This window comes from Phyllobates terribilis, unplaced genomic scaffold, assembly GCF_046119375.1.
Source record: "Phyllobates terribilis strain yellow unplaced genomic scaffold, ASM4611937v1 Scaffold_4__5_contigs__length_816908805, whole genome shotgun sequence".
Classification (NCBI taxonomy): Eukaryota; Metazoa; Chordata; class Amphibia; order Anura; family Dendrobatidae; genus Phyllobates; species Phyllobates terribilis.
Window position 1 is genome coordinate 125,013,377 of NW_027362764.1, and position 13,498 is coordinate 125,026,874.

The following is a 13,498-nucleotide window of genomic DNA, read 5'->3' on the forward strand; positions in this document are numbered from 1 at the left end:
AGTCACTGTCTCTGCCTTCATGCGAATTGAACATGAAGAAGTCAGGGCTGCGGCTGATCTCTCACTTTCTCTTCATGTTCAATTCATACGAAAGCATGGACAGTGACACCAGCGCAGATTGGGCGTCGGGCTCACGTGTCAGAACAACCGCACCAGAGCCCCGGGAACACGAGTGCCGACACCGCTGGAACGGCGCCGGCATGAGAGGGAAGTATAAGCTTTTTTATTTTATTAGGGCCAAATATTTAGATCAAGAAGGGGTTGTCCTAGTAGTGGACAACCCCTTTAAGGAAATGAGATTGGAAGTGTGGACTTCACTAATGCTTTGCAAGTAAAAACAAAGCACTCAAAGCCTTGTTACTGACAAATATGGTCTTCTCAAGAAAGATTGGTTAATATGAACCATGCAACTTTCAAGAGTCCTGATTAGAGATGAGCGAACCCGAACTGCAAGTACTGTGGGGGAACTACGCTGGAGACGAGAATCTACAATCCTCGAAATCTCAAACTCCAAATTACCATAAACCATGATTGGGGGCGGCGGCAGGGGAGAGGACTCAAGACGTTCTACATATTTCTTGAGCAGCGACCTGTGAAACACATTATGGACCTTAAGGGCCTGAGGTAGCTCTAGACGAAACGCTGCTGAGTTAATGACGGTGGTTATTTTATAGAGACCAATAAACTTAGGTCCCAGCTTCCAGAAAGGAACATTCAACTTGATATTCCTGGTAGTCAACCACACAAAATCATTCACACTCAGGTCCGGACCTGTTGAGCATTTCCTGTCAGCCATACGTTTGTATGTCTCCCATGACCTTCAAATTACTCAGAACCCCCCGCCACACAGAGGAGAGTGACGAAGCAAAACGTCCCCCCTCCCCCACTAAAAGTACCAAACTGTGGATGGAAACTGCACCAAAGAACGGTGACGGCCGGAAGATTCTTGGCGATGATTATTAATAGCATATTCTGCCAAAGGTAAGTAAGATGCCCAATCCTCCTAGGTTTTCGGAGACAAAACACCTGAGGTAAGTCTCTAAGTTCTGATTAATGTCTTCTGTCTGTCCATTCGACTGAGGATGGAAGGCAGAGGAAAAGGACAGCTACACCCCCAATCGAGAACAGAAAGCTTTCCAGAACGTAGAAACAAACTGGGTCCCCCGATCTGACACCACATTGAAAGGAACCCCGTGAATCTTCACTATCTCATTTATAAATACCTGGAAGAAGAGTAACAGGCGGACGGGTGTGCGATACTTTAGAAAGCGCGCAAATACTACAAGCAGACACATGTTCAACCACATCCCGATGCAACCCCAGCCACCAAAAACAACGAGAAAGGAGGTCCACAGTTGCCTTACCACCTGAATGACCAGCAAGCACAGAGTTGTAATGTTCCCTAATTACTTTGCGGCGCATATTAGATCATACAAATAACCTCTCCGAAGGGCAGGAGGCAGGGGCGTCCCTCTGAGCCCCCAACATCTCACCCACCAGTTCAGGATCCAATGCCGAATGACTACCCCATTCTGCAAAATCAGGGCAGGGTTCTCATGGTAACCACCACCAGAGAAGCTCCGGGACAAAGCATCAGCCTTGACGTTTTTTGACCCCTGGATGGAAAGTGACAACAAAATTGAACCTAGTAAAAACCAGGGACCATCTAGCTTGCCTAGGGTTGAGACATTTAGCCGATTGAAGATATGACAGGTTCTTATGGTCTGTAATAACCATAATAGGATGGACAGCCCCCTCCAACCAATGTCGCCATTCTTCGAACGTCAATTAGATCGCCAAAAGTTCCCTATTACCAATGTCATAATTTCTCTTAGCCGAAGATAATTTCTTCGAAAAGAAAGCGTATGGATAAAAGATTGAGAAACATCAGGTTGACTGAGTATAGGTGCAGTGGCAAAACAACTATTTAGGGAGGAAAAAGCCTGCAGGGCGGCATCAAACCATTTAGTAAAATCAGACCCCTTCCTTGTCATGTCAGTGAGAGGTTTCACAATTACTGAATAATTTTGGATACATTTCTGGCAAAAATTAGTAAAACCCAGAAAACGCTGTAAAACCTTCAGGTTCTCGGGACGGTCCTAATCAAGGACAGAAAGGATCTTCTCAGGTCCATCCGGAAACCCGAAGATGACAACAGGTACCCCAAAAACTGCACCTCATGGACGGCGAAAACACATTTTTTCTAGTTTGGCACATAATTTGTTATCCCTTAATATCTGAAGCACCTATTTAAAATGCCCCCGGTGTCTCTCAAAATCAGGTGAGTAAACCAAAATATCATCCAGATATACCACCAAATGATGGAAAATATCACTTATGAGATGCTGGAACACCGCAGGTGCATTGGTCAGACCGAAAGGCATAACCAGACTCTCAAAATGCCCCTTAGGGGTATTGAATGCTGTTTTCCATTCATCTCCCTCTCTGATTCTAACCAGATTGTAGGCTCCCCTTAAATCCAACTTGGAGAACACCTTAGCTCCCACAACCTGGCTAAACAAATCTGGAATCAGAGGAAGAAGGTATGGATCTCTGATGGTAATTTGATTCAATGCCCGTAAATCTAAACAGGGACAGAGACCATCATCTTTCTTCTTTACGAAGAAGGTCTGATATGTCCCTTCTCCAGACTTTCCACAATGAAATCCTTCATGGCTTGTCTCTCAGGGCCAGAAAGATTATACAGCCTGGACTTTGGTAGTTTAGCTCTGGGGGTCAGGTTCACAGGACAGTCATATGCACGATGAGGAGGCACATCCTGACACAAACGCAGGTAAGAACTCTGTAGAGACTGCAGAAAGGGAAATGCTGAAACAGTTCTCATGGCAATAATCTCCCCATTCAATCATCTCACTGGATTGCCAATCCACTATCGGATTATGTTTCACCAACCAGGGTAGACCATCCAGGACATAACAAGGAATTATCTCACAATTAACAGACCCCACCCTCAATCTTACATTGTGTACAATCTGAGTCAGAGCTTTCTGTGCAAGTGGCGCTGAGTCGATGGCAAAAAGAGTAATGGGCTTAGCTAAAGTACAGAAAACAAGCCCATGAGTTCTCACAAACTCAGCATCAACTATGCTGACTCCAGATCCACTGTCTACAAACACAGAAATTTTCTCAGTCCTGCTCTCTAGCACCACCTCTGCTGTCAGGACAAACCAAGAACTGCAGGTTGACAACAAACTCACCCCTTGATTATCCAACTCCAGACTACCAAGGGTTAATCGAGTTTTATTTTTCTTAACCCTAGAACACATACCTGGGGCCTCGCAGGCCCGCCCTGTTAATTGCTTTCTATTTTCTGCAAGATTACTTTAGTTAGAATTTTGAAACTCTAGGTATTCCTCAGGTATATAGTTGTTTGTCATTTTTGTTTGAATTATTCCATGTTATTGGCACACGGGCCTAAAAGGCCCCAGGTATGTGAAAAAGTAGATTTTTATGGTCATGCGTTCTAGGGTTAAGAATCGAGGGACAAGCCCCAATAAAATGTCCCTTTTTTCCATAAAAAAAAAAAAAAAAAAACCACGCCTTTCTTTTTGCGGATCTCAGGGGAAACGTACTATGCAGAGGTACCCCCTAACGGCATGGGTTCTTCCACCTCCACCAATACTGTTCACCCCCAGACCGCTACCCCGGCAAAAGGACATTACCCCGAAAAGAGGGCTCCAGAGAAGGTGGTCTCACCCACCTATCTCAAAGGCGTATATCAACTCAAATTGCCAATGACATGGCAGCCTCCAAGGACTCTGGGGTTTCATACATTGCCAAGGCATCTTTCAACCTCTCAGTAAGGCCCTGCAAAATTGGCTTCTCAGAGCTGGGTCATTCTATTTGGTATCAGTTGCCCACCTGCGGAATTCGGAGCTATAAAGTCTCCACTGACCGATTCCCCTGGTGAAGGCGACAAAGCCTGGAATCAGCCAAGGAGATATGGTCAGGATCATCATAGATGAGGGCGAGAGACCCGAAAAACCCCTTCACTGACTGGAGAAAAACTGAACCCTGTGGCAAAGAGAAAGCCCAGGATTGAGGATCTCCTTGCAACAGTGAGATCACAATCCCCACTCGTTGCACCTCATCTCCAGAGGAGTAAGGGCGAAGTTTAAAATATAACTTGCAAGCTTCCTTGGACACAAAAAACTTGTCCCTACCTCCTGAAAACCTGTCTGGAAGGGCAACCTTTGGTTCAAGCTGGACCGGCCTACCCGCAGAGACCCCAACATTAGGAGACTGCAGCCGCTGCCGTTGCTGCTGAACCCCAGATCGAAAGTCAGTCACCTCCAGAGACAGCTTGTGCAGCTGCTCTGCCAGCATTGTATCGGGATCCATGAACCAAGGGAGAGAGAGAAAAAAAAAAACACCACACCCAAAAAAATATATAACACACACAAATAAAACGTGTCAGTTTTTTTTTTCTTTTTTATGCACAGCCGGTGATAATGTCACGCAAGGTTCAAGTTCGGGTATAGTTCTTTGGACTAAAATTTGGTCGAACCCGAACATCCACGGATCCGCTCATCTCTAGTCATGATATAGAAACGTGAAGTTGGCTACAAAGGCTTTGTATAACACCTGGGGATACATCAATCAACGGCTAGATAAATGGTCTACAAATGGAGAGATTTCATGTTGAAAATCCCATGGGTGTTTTTGATAAAGGCACTCCAAAAACACAATGGTCATTAAAAAGATGGGAAAGAACTTGAGACATACTGACGCTCTACAAACTGCAAAAACTCCTTATGTGTCCACTTTTAGAAAACACTTAACAGGAATGGTGTTTATGGAAGGCTGCATCGATATTCCACAATGTTTCCTGGAAACCTTTCTATTCACAGATGAGACAAAAATGTGGCTTTTCAGCACAAATGTACAATGTTCTGTTTGGATGAAAAAGAACAGTGCAAACCAAACCTAAAACCTCATCCCAATTGTGAAACATGGTGGAGGGAGCTTCATGGTTTGCGAATGCCTTGCGATCATTGGTCTATGAAAATATTTTATAGGCGAATCTAAGAGCAGCAGTCTATCACCCCAACGTTGGGTGAAGCAACAAGACAATAATGCAGAGCACACAAGTTAATTAACTAAAGAATGGATGAAGAAAAGATTTGTGTTTTGCAATGACCTAGTCCTGACCTTAACCCTGTAGAGCTGTGGCATTGCCGAAGAATGTGCAAGTTATCCTAGAAATGGTAATGATCTAAAATACATTTGCAGGGAAAAGCCATCCCAGAATTCAATCTCAACTTTGTACAAATCTGGTTTGCAGTTTAGGAAACGTTTGGCGAGGTTGAATGCTGCTAAAAGGGGATTATTATCAATTATTACATGCAGTAGTTCGCTTTCCTTTCCTTTATGCACGGTGAAGGTTTACTCCATGTGTTCAATAAGAGACATGAATGGTACAATGGTTGGTGTGTTATTAGTTTAGTTACATTGTGTTTGTCTATAATTGTGACTTAAATAACAATCGAACCATTGTTAATTAGTAATCAATGCAGAAATCCAGGGTTCACTTACTTTTTCATTTCACTGTATGGAGGAGGTGCTACCATGTGTAATTGTGGAACATTTTCTCTCCTGCTTATCATTCTGCTACGTTTTATTATGTGACTTCATAGAATGGTACAATTTTTTAGTGTGAGCAGACCTCTGCAATGTTCTCAGCAGCCATAGAGGGGACGAAAAGAGGCAGCAACCGGTCAACTAATGGTTCAGAGAGTGAGGCCAGCCTCCGGCCACAGGACCAGTTTCATGATGTAAGAAAAAGGAAAGTAAATACAATAGAAATAGCAAATACCTTGTAGTCATCCATCCATACATGGGCCAGTCTTAGGGAATTGTGAGCCATAGTGTCATGGCCACCAGGTGATCCATATGGACGTCTTTTCCGGAATATATGCCCAACCCTTGAACAAGGTACGATGAGAAGGCTTCCTCCACACATCCAGATCTGAACAAAATAGACAATATCATTAAAACCTGTGTCTATATATGAAATGACTTTCCAGACAACTAACAAATGAATAAAGATAGAAAAAGGCTTGTAATAAGCATTGGATGGGCAAGATCCCCTGCTGCGGCCAAACAGGAAAGTCTGTGCGAATGGGACCATAGACTATACAGTTACTAAGAGGAGCAGAGAGCAGCTTAGTGTCTGTACATAATACGGGGGCTACCATTACTACGAGGAGCAGAGAGCAGCTTAGTGACTAATACATAATACGGGGGCTACCATTACTACGAGGAGCAGAGAGCAGCTTAGTGACTAATACATAATACGGGGGCTACCATTACTAGGAGGAGCAGAGAGCAGCTTAGTGACTAATACATAATACGGGGGCTACCGTTACTACGAGGAGCAGAGAGCAGCTTAGTGACTGATACATAATACGGGAGCTACCATTACTACGAGGAGCAGAGAGCAGCTTAGTGACTAATACATAATATGGGGGCTACCATTACTACGAGGAGCAGAGAGCAGCTTAGTGACTGATACATAATAATACGGGGGCTACCATTACTACGAGGAGGAGAGAGCAGCCTAGTGGCTGATAGTAAAGGTAGCCCCCGTATTGTATATCAGCCGCTAGGCCGCGCTCTCCTCCTCATAGTAACGGTAGCCCCCGTATTATGTATCAGTCACTAAGCTGCTCTCTGCTCCTCGTAGTAACGGTCGCCCCCGTATTATGGATCAGTCACTAAACTGCTCTCTGCTCCTCTTAGTAACGGTAGCCCCCGTATTGTATAAGAGGAGCAGAGAGCAGTTTAGTGACTGATACGGTGGCCCCTGTATGATGTATCAGTCACTAAACTGCTCTCTGCTCCTCTTATACAATACGGGGGCTACCGTTACTAAGAGGAGCAGAGAGCAGTTTAGTGACTGATACATAATACGGGGGAGACCGTTACTATGAGGAGCAGAGAGCATCTTACGGATACATAATACGGGGGATATCGTTACTACGAGGAGCAGAGAGCAGCTTACTGATACATAATACGGGGGCTACTGTTACTACGAGGAGCAGAGAGCAGCTTAATGACTGATACATAATACGGGGACTACCGTTACTACGAGGAGCAGAGAGCAGCTTAGTGATACATAATATGGGGGATACCGTTACTACGAGGAGCAGAGAGCAGCTTAGTGGCTGATACATAATACGTGGGCTACCGTTACTATGAGGAGCAGAGAGCATCTTAGTGATACATAATACGAGGGATACCGTTACTACGAGGAGCAGAGAGCAGCTTAGTGATACATAATACGAGGGATACCGTTACTACGAGGAACAGAGAGCAGCTTAGTGGCTGATATATAATCTGGGGGCTACCGTTACTACGAGGAGCAGAGAGCAGCTTAGTGGCTGATACATAATACGGGGGCTACCATTACTACGAGGAGCAGAGAGCAGCTTGGTGGCTGAAACATAATACGGGGCTACCGCTACTATGAGGAGCAGAGAGCAGCTTACTGATACATAATACGGGGGCTACCGTTACTATGAGGAGCAGAGAGCAGCTTAGTGACTAATACATAATAAAGGGGCTACCTTTACTACAAGGAGCAGAGAGCAGTATAGTGACTGATACATAGTACGAGAGCTACTGTTACTATGAGGAGCAGAGCAGCTGAGTGGGTGATACATAATACGGGGGATACAGGGCTCTAGAGAGGTAAGTGCAGAATACATGAAGCCTATATAAGGAAAACACACATATGCCATAAGTGGGGAAAATGTGATGTAAATGATTATGCTTCTATTAGGTGAAGAGGAAGCTTTATGTAGTAAGCAGGGATGGGTATAAATGAAAAAAAAATCCCAACAAGAATAAAAGTTTATCTAGCTATATAGCAGTACTCCAAATGTTTTCTATAGTTACCCGAAATGATATCTCCAGGTTTTCTCCACCCCAAATGTCCATGCCACTGTCATATTGCCCCAGTGTGTTAAAATACTGTCTATCCATTGCGAAAAGTCCTCCAGCCATGGTGGGAGAGCTGCAATATAGGAGAAATGAACATAAACAGTGTGTTATGTCAAGATCTAATGCACAAACAGCATTTATATAGGATTTGGACCAGAAGACAAATCAAAATGTTAAAAGGGTTTTTTAGGACTTTAAGGGAATGTGTTATCAGAAAATAATGAAATTACGTTTTTGTGTTAAATGTAAAAAAAAAATAATTTTTGGCAAGGTTTTTTTCTCTATATCATAATCTATATTAGAAATCTTTCATATTCCAATTTTCATTCTGGCCACTCAGACATATATATTTTTTTTTAGACACCAGCTTCCTTTTCTTTTAGAAAATACACATGTACATTAGCAACAATAGACTGACACAGACCTCATGTTGTGTATTGAAGCATCTAATGAGCGTGTGCAAAGGTTATTATAAAAGGAGGGAGAGCAGGGTCTGCTGTGACATCGCCTATTGTGATTGGTGGATCCTGTATTATCAGCCCTGTATAGAGGTGTTATCTGTCATTGTAATCCTGCCTCTGATGATAATGAACCTGCTGAAAATGCTTCCTGAAAGGACAAGGCATTAGAGTTAAAAATAGACTCAGTGGTCAGTGTTGTAAAAATAGCAATATTTCTAATTTTGGGTTTTTAATACAGATTTTGACATGGAAAGAAAAATAAAACATTGCCAAAATGTGTTAAAAATACATTTACAACACAAAAACTGGATTTAAAAATGTTCAATTTCTGATGATACATGCACTTTAATATCCTAGCTTTTTTTCCAGAAATTGCCCCTTTGTCCCATTCAAGAGCAAGTGAGCTCCAGTGTCTGTACACAGCCCGTGGGCAAGGGTGGTGTCGTTTATGGAAGAAAGCAGTCACATGTAGTCCCTTTAATGAAGGCATAAGGACTGTATTTGTATCATAAGAGGAGACAGAAATGCTTCTTATCAAATACTGAACGATACTCAGCTCTGCCACTGCTTCAAGAATGAAGTTCCTGAATGAAAATGTCAGTGTAACCCTATAGCAAATGTGTGAGTGGAGCAGTAGTGAGCATGTGCGACCACCACTCCATTCACGGCCTATAGGCTTGGTGGTCGCACATGGTCACTACTGTCTCATTCACTCACTTTGATTCCTTAGTTCTAGAGATGGGTGAAGGTCTCAGCAGCTGGACCCCCCAAGAATTATACATCTTTCATCCATCCCGTAAATAGTAGATATTGATGAAAATAACACTAAATGACGACATGACCCACATTTATAGTATTCCGGTACAGCGTTGGATCCTCTAAAACTTGTGCATAACATATAATTTCTTTTCCATGTGCCAACAACAGTACCAAAGACTTAGTTTTTTACTATTATTACTTTCATTGTAATTGTAAGGTGGATAAAGACCAGATGACCTTCACGTGTTGAGGACTTCTGGGAAGAATTTTTTGCGCTGCTCAGTTAAAAAAAAAAATCACTTCCATATTGCAGCAGTGAATTTACAGCACTACAGATACGCCGCCAACAAAACCGCATAACATTTTCCAATAAACAATCCAGCTAATAAGACTCAAATCCATTTCTTGGTCAAATGAATCCTTTACATTACAGATACAAAGAGCCAGGTCAAGTCTTCACATTGACATCTGGCCAGACGTTTGCTACGAGACCCCTGGGCTGCGGAGTCCTGTTTGTATCCGATATGGGACGCAAAATACCAAGAAACCCGATGAGAACGCTTCTTATGTGGAAAACAAATTTAGGGGTTTAACCACAACAGTAAACGCCAGACGTCGCTGCATTTTATTCAGGAGTTGGCTTTCTGTAAATCAGAGCGGAATCCTAATTTCTCTATAAAGATTATTCTAAAATTTCTGCGTGCAAAATAACTGACCAAATATTAAACCATTACCGAAATGGAGCAGAAAATCCATCAGGACCTCCAAGCTCAGACATAGGCACCGGGTCCCATTTAAAGTGCAGACCCCAATTAAATCCACCACGCACCACAGGGGATGAGCTGTACATTAGGGTGTCAGCGCTGATGATGTCAATGACTGGACACACCACAGTCTTGGGATTTTCCTTGATGGGAGTGAGTAGAGGCTGTAACCACATCTCATTGACCTCACAGTGACTGTCCAGAAACACCAGGACATCACCTGAAAGAAGAAGAGAAATGGTATCTGTAAGGTGGGGAGAACATAAAAAACTACTAGAAATATTTCCCACGTATATAATCACACACAGAGGGCAAAATTGTAGTGGTTAAAGGAAGAAATGAGCAAATCAATTTGCAGAACCTTGGTCCAACGGCCATGTCAATAGTCTGTAGCCGTTGGACAGGAGCCCTGGGTACATTCTGGCAACCCCCGACTCCTCCTGGTTAGCTGGCCTGGTGTAGCGTCATTGTTCGCAGGGCTCCCATCCAGCGGCCACGGACTAGTGACCTAGCTGCTGGACCGGGGTCCTGTGAATTTATTTGTTCATCAAGTATAGCACCTGTAAGTACCCATGGAAGAGACCATCTCACGAGGTTGCTACAGCCTCATCAAACAGCTGATTAATGGAGTGTCAAGAGTCGGGGCCCCCATCAATCTAATATTGATGTCCTACATCAAGGTCATCAATATGAAAAACAGAATAATTCCTTAAAGAAATTTTACTTAAATCAAATAGTAAAATTCACAACAAACAGGACAACCACTAATATGAGCCAGTAATATGCTCAAAGCAATTGTCTCTTTCCTTTCTACACTTTACATGCTTGCACCTTTGAATTTGGGTCCATTAGGGCATATGGGCATAGCAGGTGACCCTCTCCTTACTCCCCCCCCCCACCCAATTAGCCAGAGTACAGAGCCACTAACAAAAATCCCTCTTGCTCTGGTCAGACCCCGACCAGCCATATATTTCACAGAAAGCCATTAACGTGAAAGCTCAGTAAGGTGACACTAAAGGCCAGTCACAGATTTTCCCAGTGATCATTCCCGATAGTCAGGCTGGCAATGACAAGTGATTGGTCTAAAACATTCTTACCAGTCGCATGAGAAGCTCCAACCATCCTTCCTCGAATAAGTCCTTCCCTCTGTTTGTTTCTCACCAGTTTCACCTTGTTGGGTAGGCTTTCCTTAATGTAATCCTCCAATGGCTCCTTCAGATCACCTACCAAAGGATTTTTTTTAACATAGTGCATTCACCAGGAGCTGAAAGTACAGCTAATCCGGCATCAGTCAAAAATAGTCTTAAGGTCCCCATACCCATCAGCCAACCCAACAATACTGAAGAGTACGACTGATGTGTATGGGGGCGTCGGTTGTTGGTTGGGAAAGATTGTCTGTGACTGCCGATCACTTTGTTCACCCAGAGATAAGTCGCTGGCAGAGATGTCCATCAGTGACGTTCTCATAGAGAACAAGAGAGCGCTCAGTCGAGTGAGCGCTCCTGTGTATGGGAGAGACTGCAGAGATGGCAGCCGGACTAACGATCGGCGGAAGCACCATTCGACTGACAGCCAGTATATGGCCGGCTTTAATCCAGAATGTAATCTGGAAATAACCAAATCCCTAATAAGATGTAGTGGTAGCAGAGCAGAAGGTGTACTAATGAAAGGGGCTGTATGCAATTAGAAAAATATCACTTAGCTGTAAACCGAGGCATAACCCATGGACAAGAGTGGCCACGGCTTTCTTATCTCATCTGATCCCTTAAGGCCCCGTCACACTAAGCAACGCTACAGCGATCAGGACAACGATACGACCTGTCAGGGATCGTTGCTGCGTCGCTATGTGGTCGCTGGTGAGATGTCAAACAGTCAGATCTTCCCAACGACGCAGCAGCGATGCGGCGACCCGTAACGATCTGTATAACGATGCACGCCTATGTGTTTCTGTGTCTGAGTCGTCAACAAGGTCGTTGGTAAGGTGTCAAACACACTGATACACGCTACCCAGCGGGGCCTCAACGATCAAAGAAATGTCCAGACCTTTCCGACACGACCAGCGATCTCACAGCAGGGGCCTGGTCGCTGCTAAGTGTCAAACGTAACGAGATCGCTACTGAGGTCGCTGTTGCGTCACAAAACTTGTGACTCAGCAGCGATCTCGCTAGCGATCTCGCTTAGTGTGACGGGGGCTTTAAGAAACAGTATCAACACATAGTGACAAATATGTCCCATTAGGACAACCCTTCCTCCTGGAGAAGAAAGGCCATGCTGTAACACTGGGAGATCGGACACAACCTAGCATTATATGGTTACCTATTGAATGCAATGAGCAGTTATAGGGAAAATGAGGACATGAAACATCTTTTTCTTGGCGAAGTTGGGGGAACACCCTCAGTTGGACTGAGTGGACAGATCTTTAAAGGTGAAACGGATTAATTTATTGAAAGAATGTCTCAAGAATTAGATTTAGGTGCGCTCCGCTCTCCTGCCTCCCGGCTTCCTAATTTCCAGGGAACAGTGCCCTCCTGATTTACATTGACAATTTGGAGCAGTGGCATGGTTGGGGAGCTAGACTGAGCTGTGAAAGCAGAGGCAGCTTTATCTCTGTACCATCAGAGGAGTGCACGTTCACCGAAGAAGGCCGGAGATTCAGCGATCTGACCAGCTTCAGAGCAGTGCTTACAAGCTCTAGAGAAAAGAGCTTGCAAGCGTTGCACTCTTTGCCTAGGAGACCGGCCACGTCTGATACATGGCATAAATGGCTGGTAACGTAGGCAATGAGCAGTAAACAATAAAAGTAAACATTTTTTATCTCTGTTTTTGATATTGAAGGATTTTTAATAAAAAGTAAATGGCAATTTTGTTTGTTTTCTCATTCACCTTTGCAATTTTAGACATTAAAGAAGTTGAGAATAACACTAAGTGCAAAAAGGATTTGTGATGGTGGGCCACAACGAGGGTACAAAACGTGTATGGCAGTGCACACGGCCAATGACTTTTTTTTTTTTTTTATTACGGATATTTTCATCCAAAAAGAAAATCTGTGCCAGAGATTGGTGATCTTTATGTCAGTTTTAATGAGAGGGCCGGGGTGGAGAGCGAGGCTCCTGATTCATTAGGGGGTTGTGCATTTTTAAGAACCAGGAGCATCTGATAAGTGACGTGCGCCTCCGTGTGTGCAGCGGGGATTGGAGTAACAGTTGTGGCATAGCAAACAAATCTCCGTCCCACAATGTGCAAAAATGGCGTGAGAATGCTAAAAGTCTCAAAATGTTGGCGCAGCCTCGAGTTCTGCCAAAATGCTGTGACTTTTCAAAGCTTTTCACACCAGAATACTGGCGTAAAAGCTTTGATAAATGAGTCCCTCTCTGTGTAGTAAAGGGCTCATGTACCTGTATGGCAGCCCTATTCTGTTCAGCTGTTTGCATGTGCCCGTCACCTAAGTGCATAAGACCCAGAGGCCACAAAGCCCCACACGGGTGGTCATCAGGCTGACCTCCACCTACTGAGCAGCTGCTGATTATTCTCTGTCTCTGGGGCTTGTGC

At 44.0% G+C, this 13,498-nt stretch overlaps 1 protein-coding gene across 3 annotated transcripts in view; it reads right to left on the reverse strand.

Moving 5' to 3' along the window:
- Positions 1-13,498, reverse strand: part of GALNT11 (polypeptide N-acetylgalactosaminyltransferase 11) — a 136,082-nt gene that overhangs the window by 8,723 nt on the left and 113,861 nt on the right. For all 3 annotated transcript variants that reach the window (XM_073677715.1, XM_073677717.1, XM_073677716.1), the window contains 4 exons: positions 11,047-11,172; positions 9,920-10,169; positions 7,921-8,038; positions 5,837-5,989 (listed from right to left, as the gene is read on the reverse strand). In XM_073677715.1, the coding sequence (XP_073533816.1) occupies positions 5,837-5,989; positions 7,921-8,038; positions 9,920-10,169; positions 11,047-11,172 (647 nt within the window). The remainder of the gene's footprint in view (positions 1-5,836; positions 5,990-7,920; positions 8,039-9,919; positions 10,170-11,046; positions 11,173-13,498) is intronic.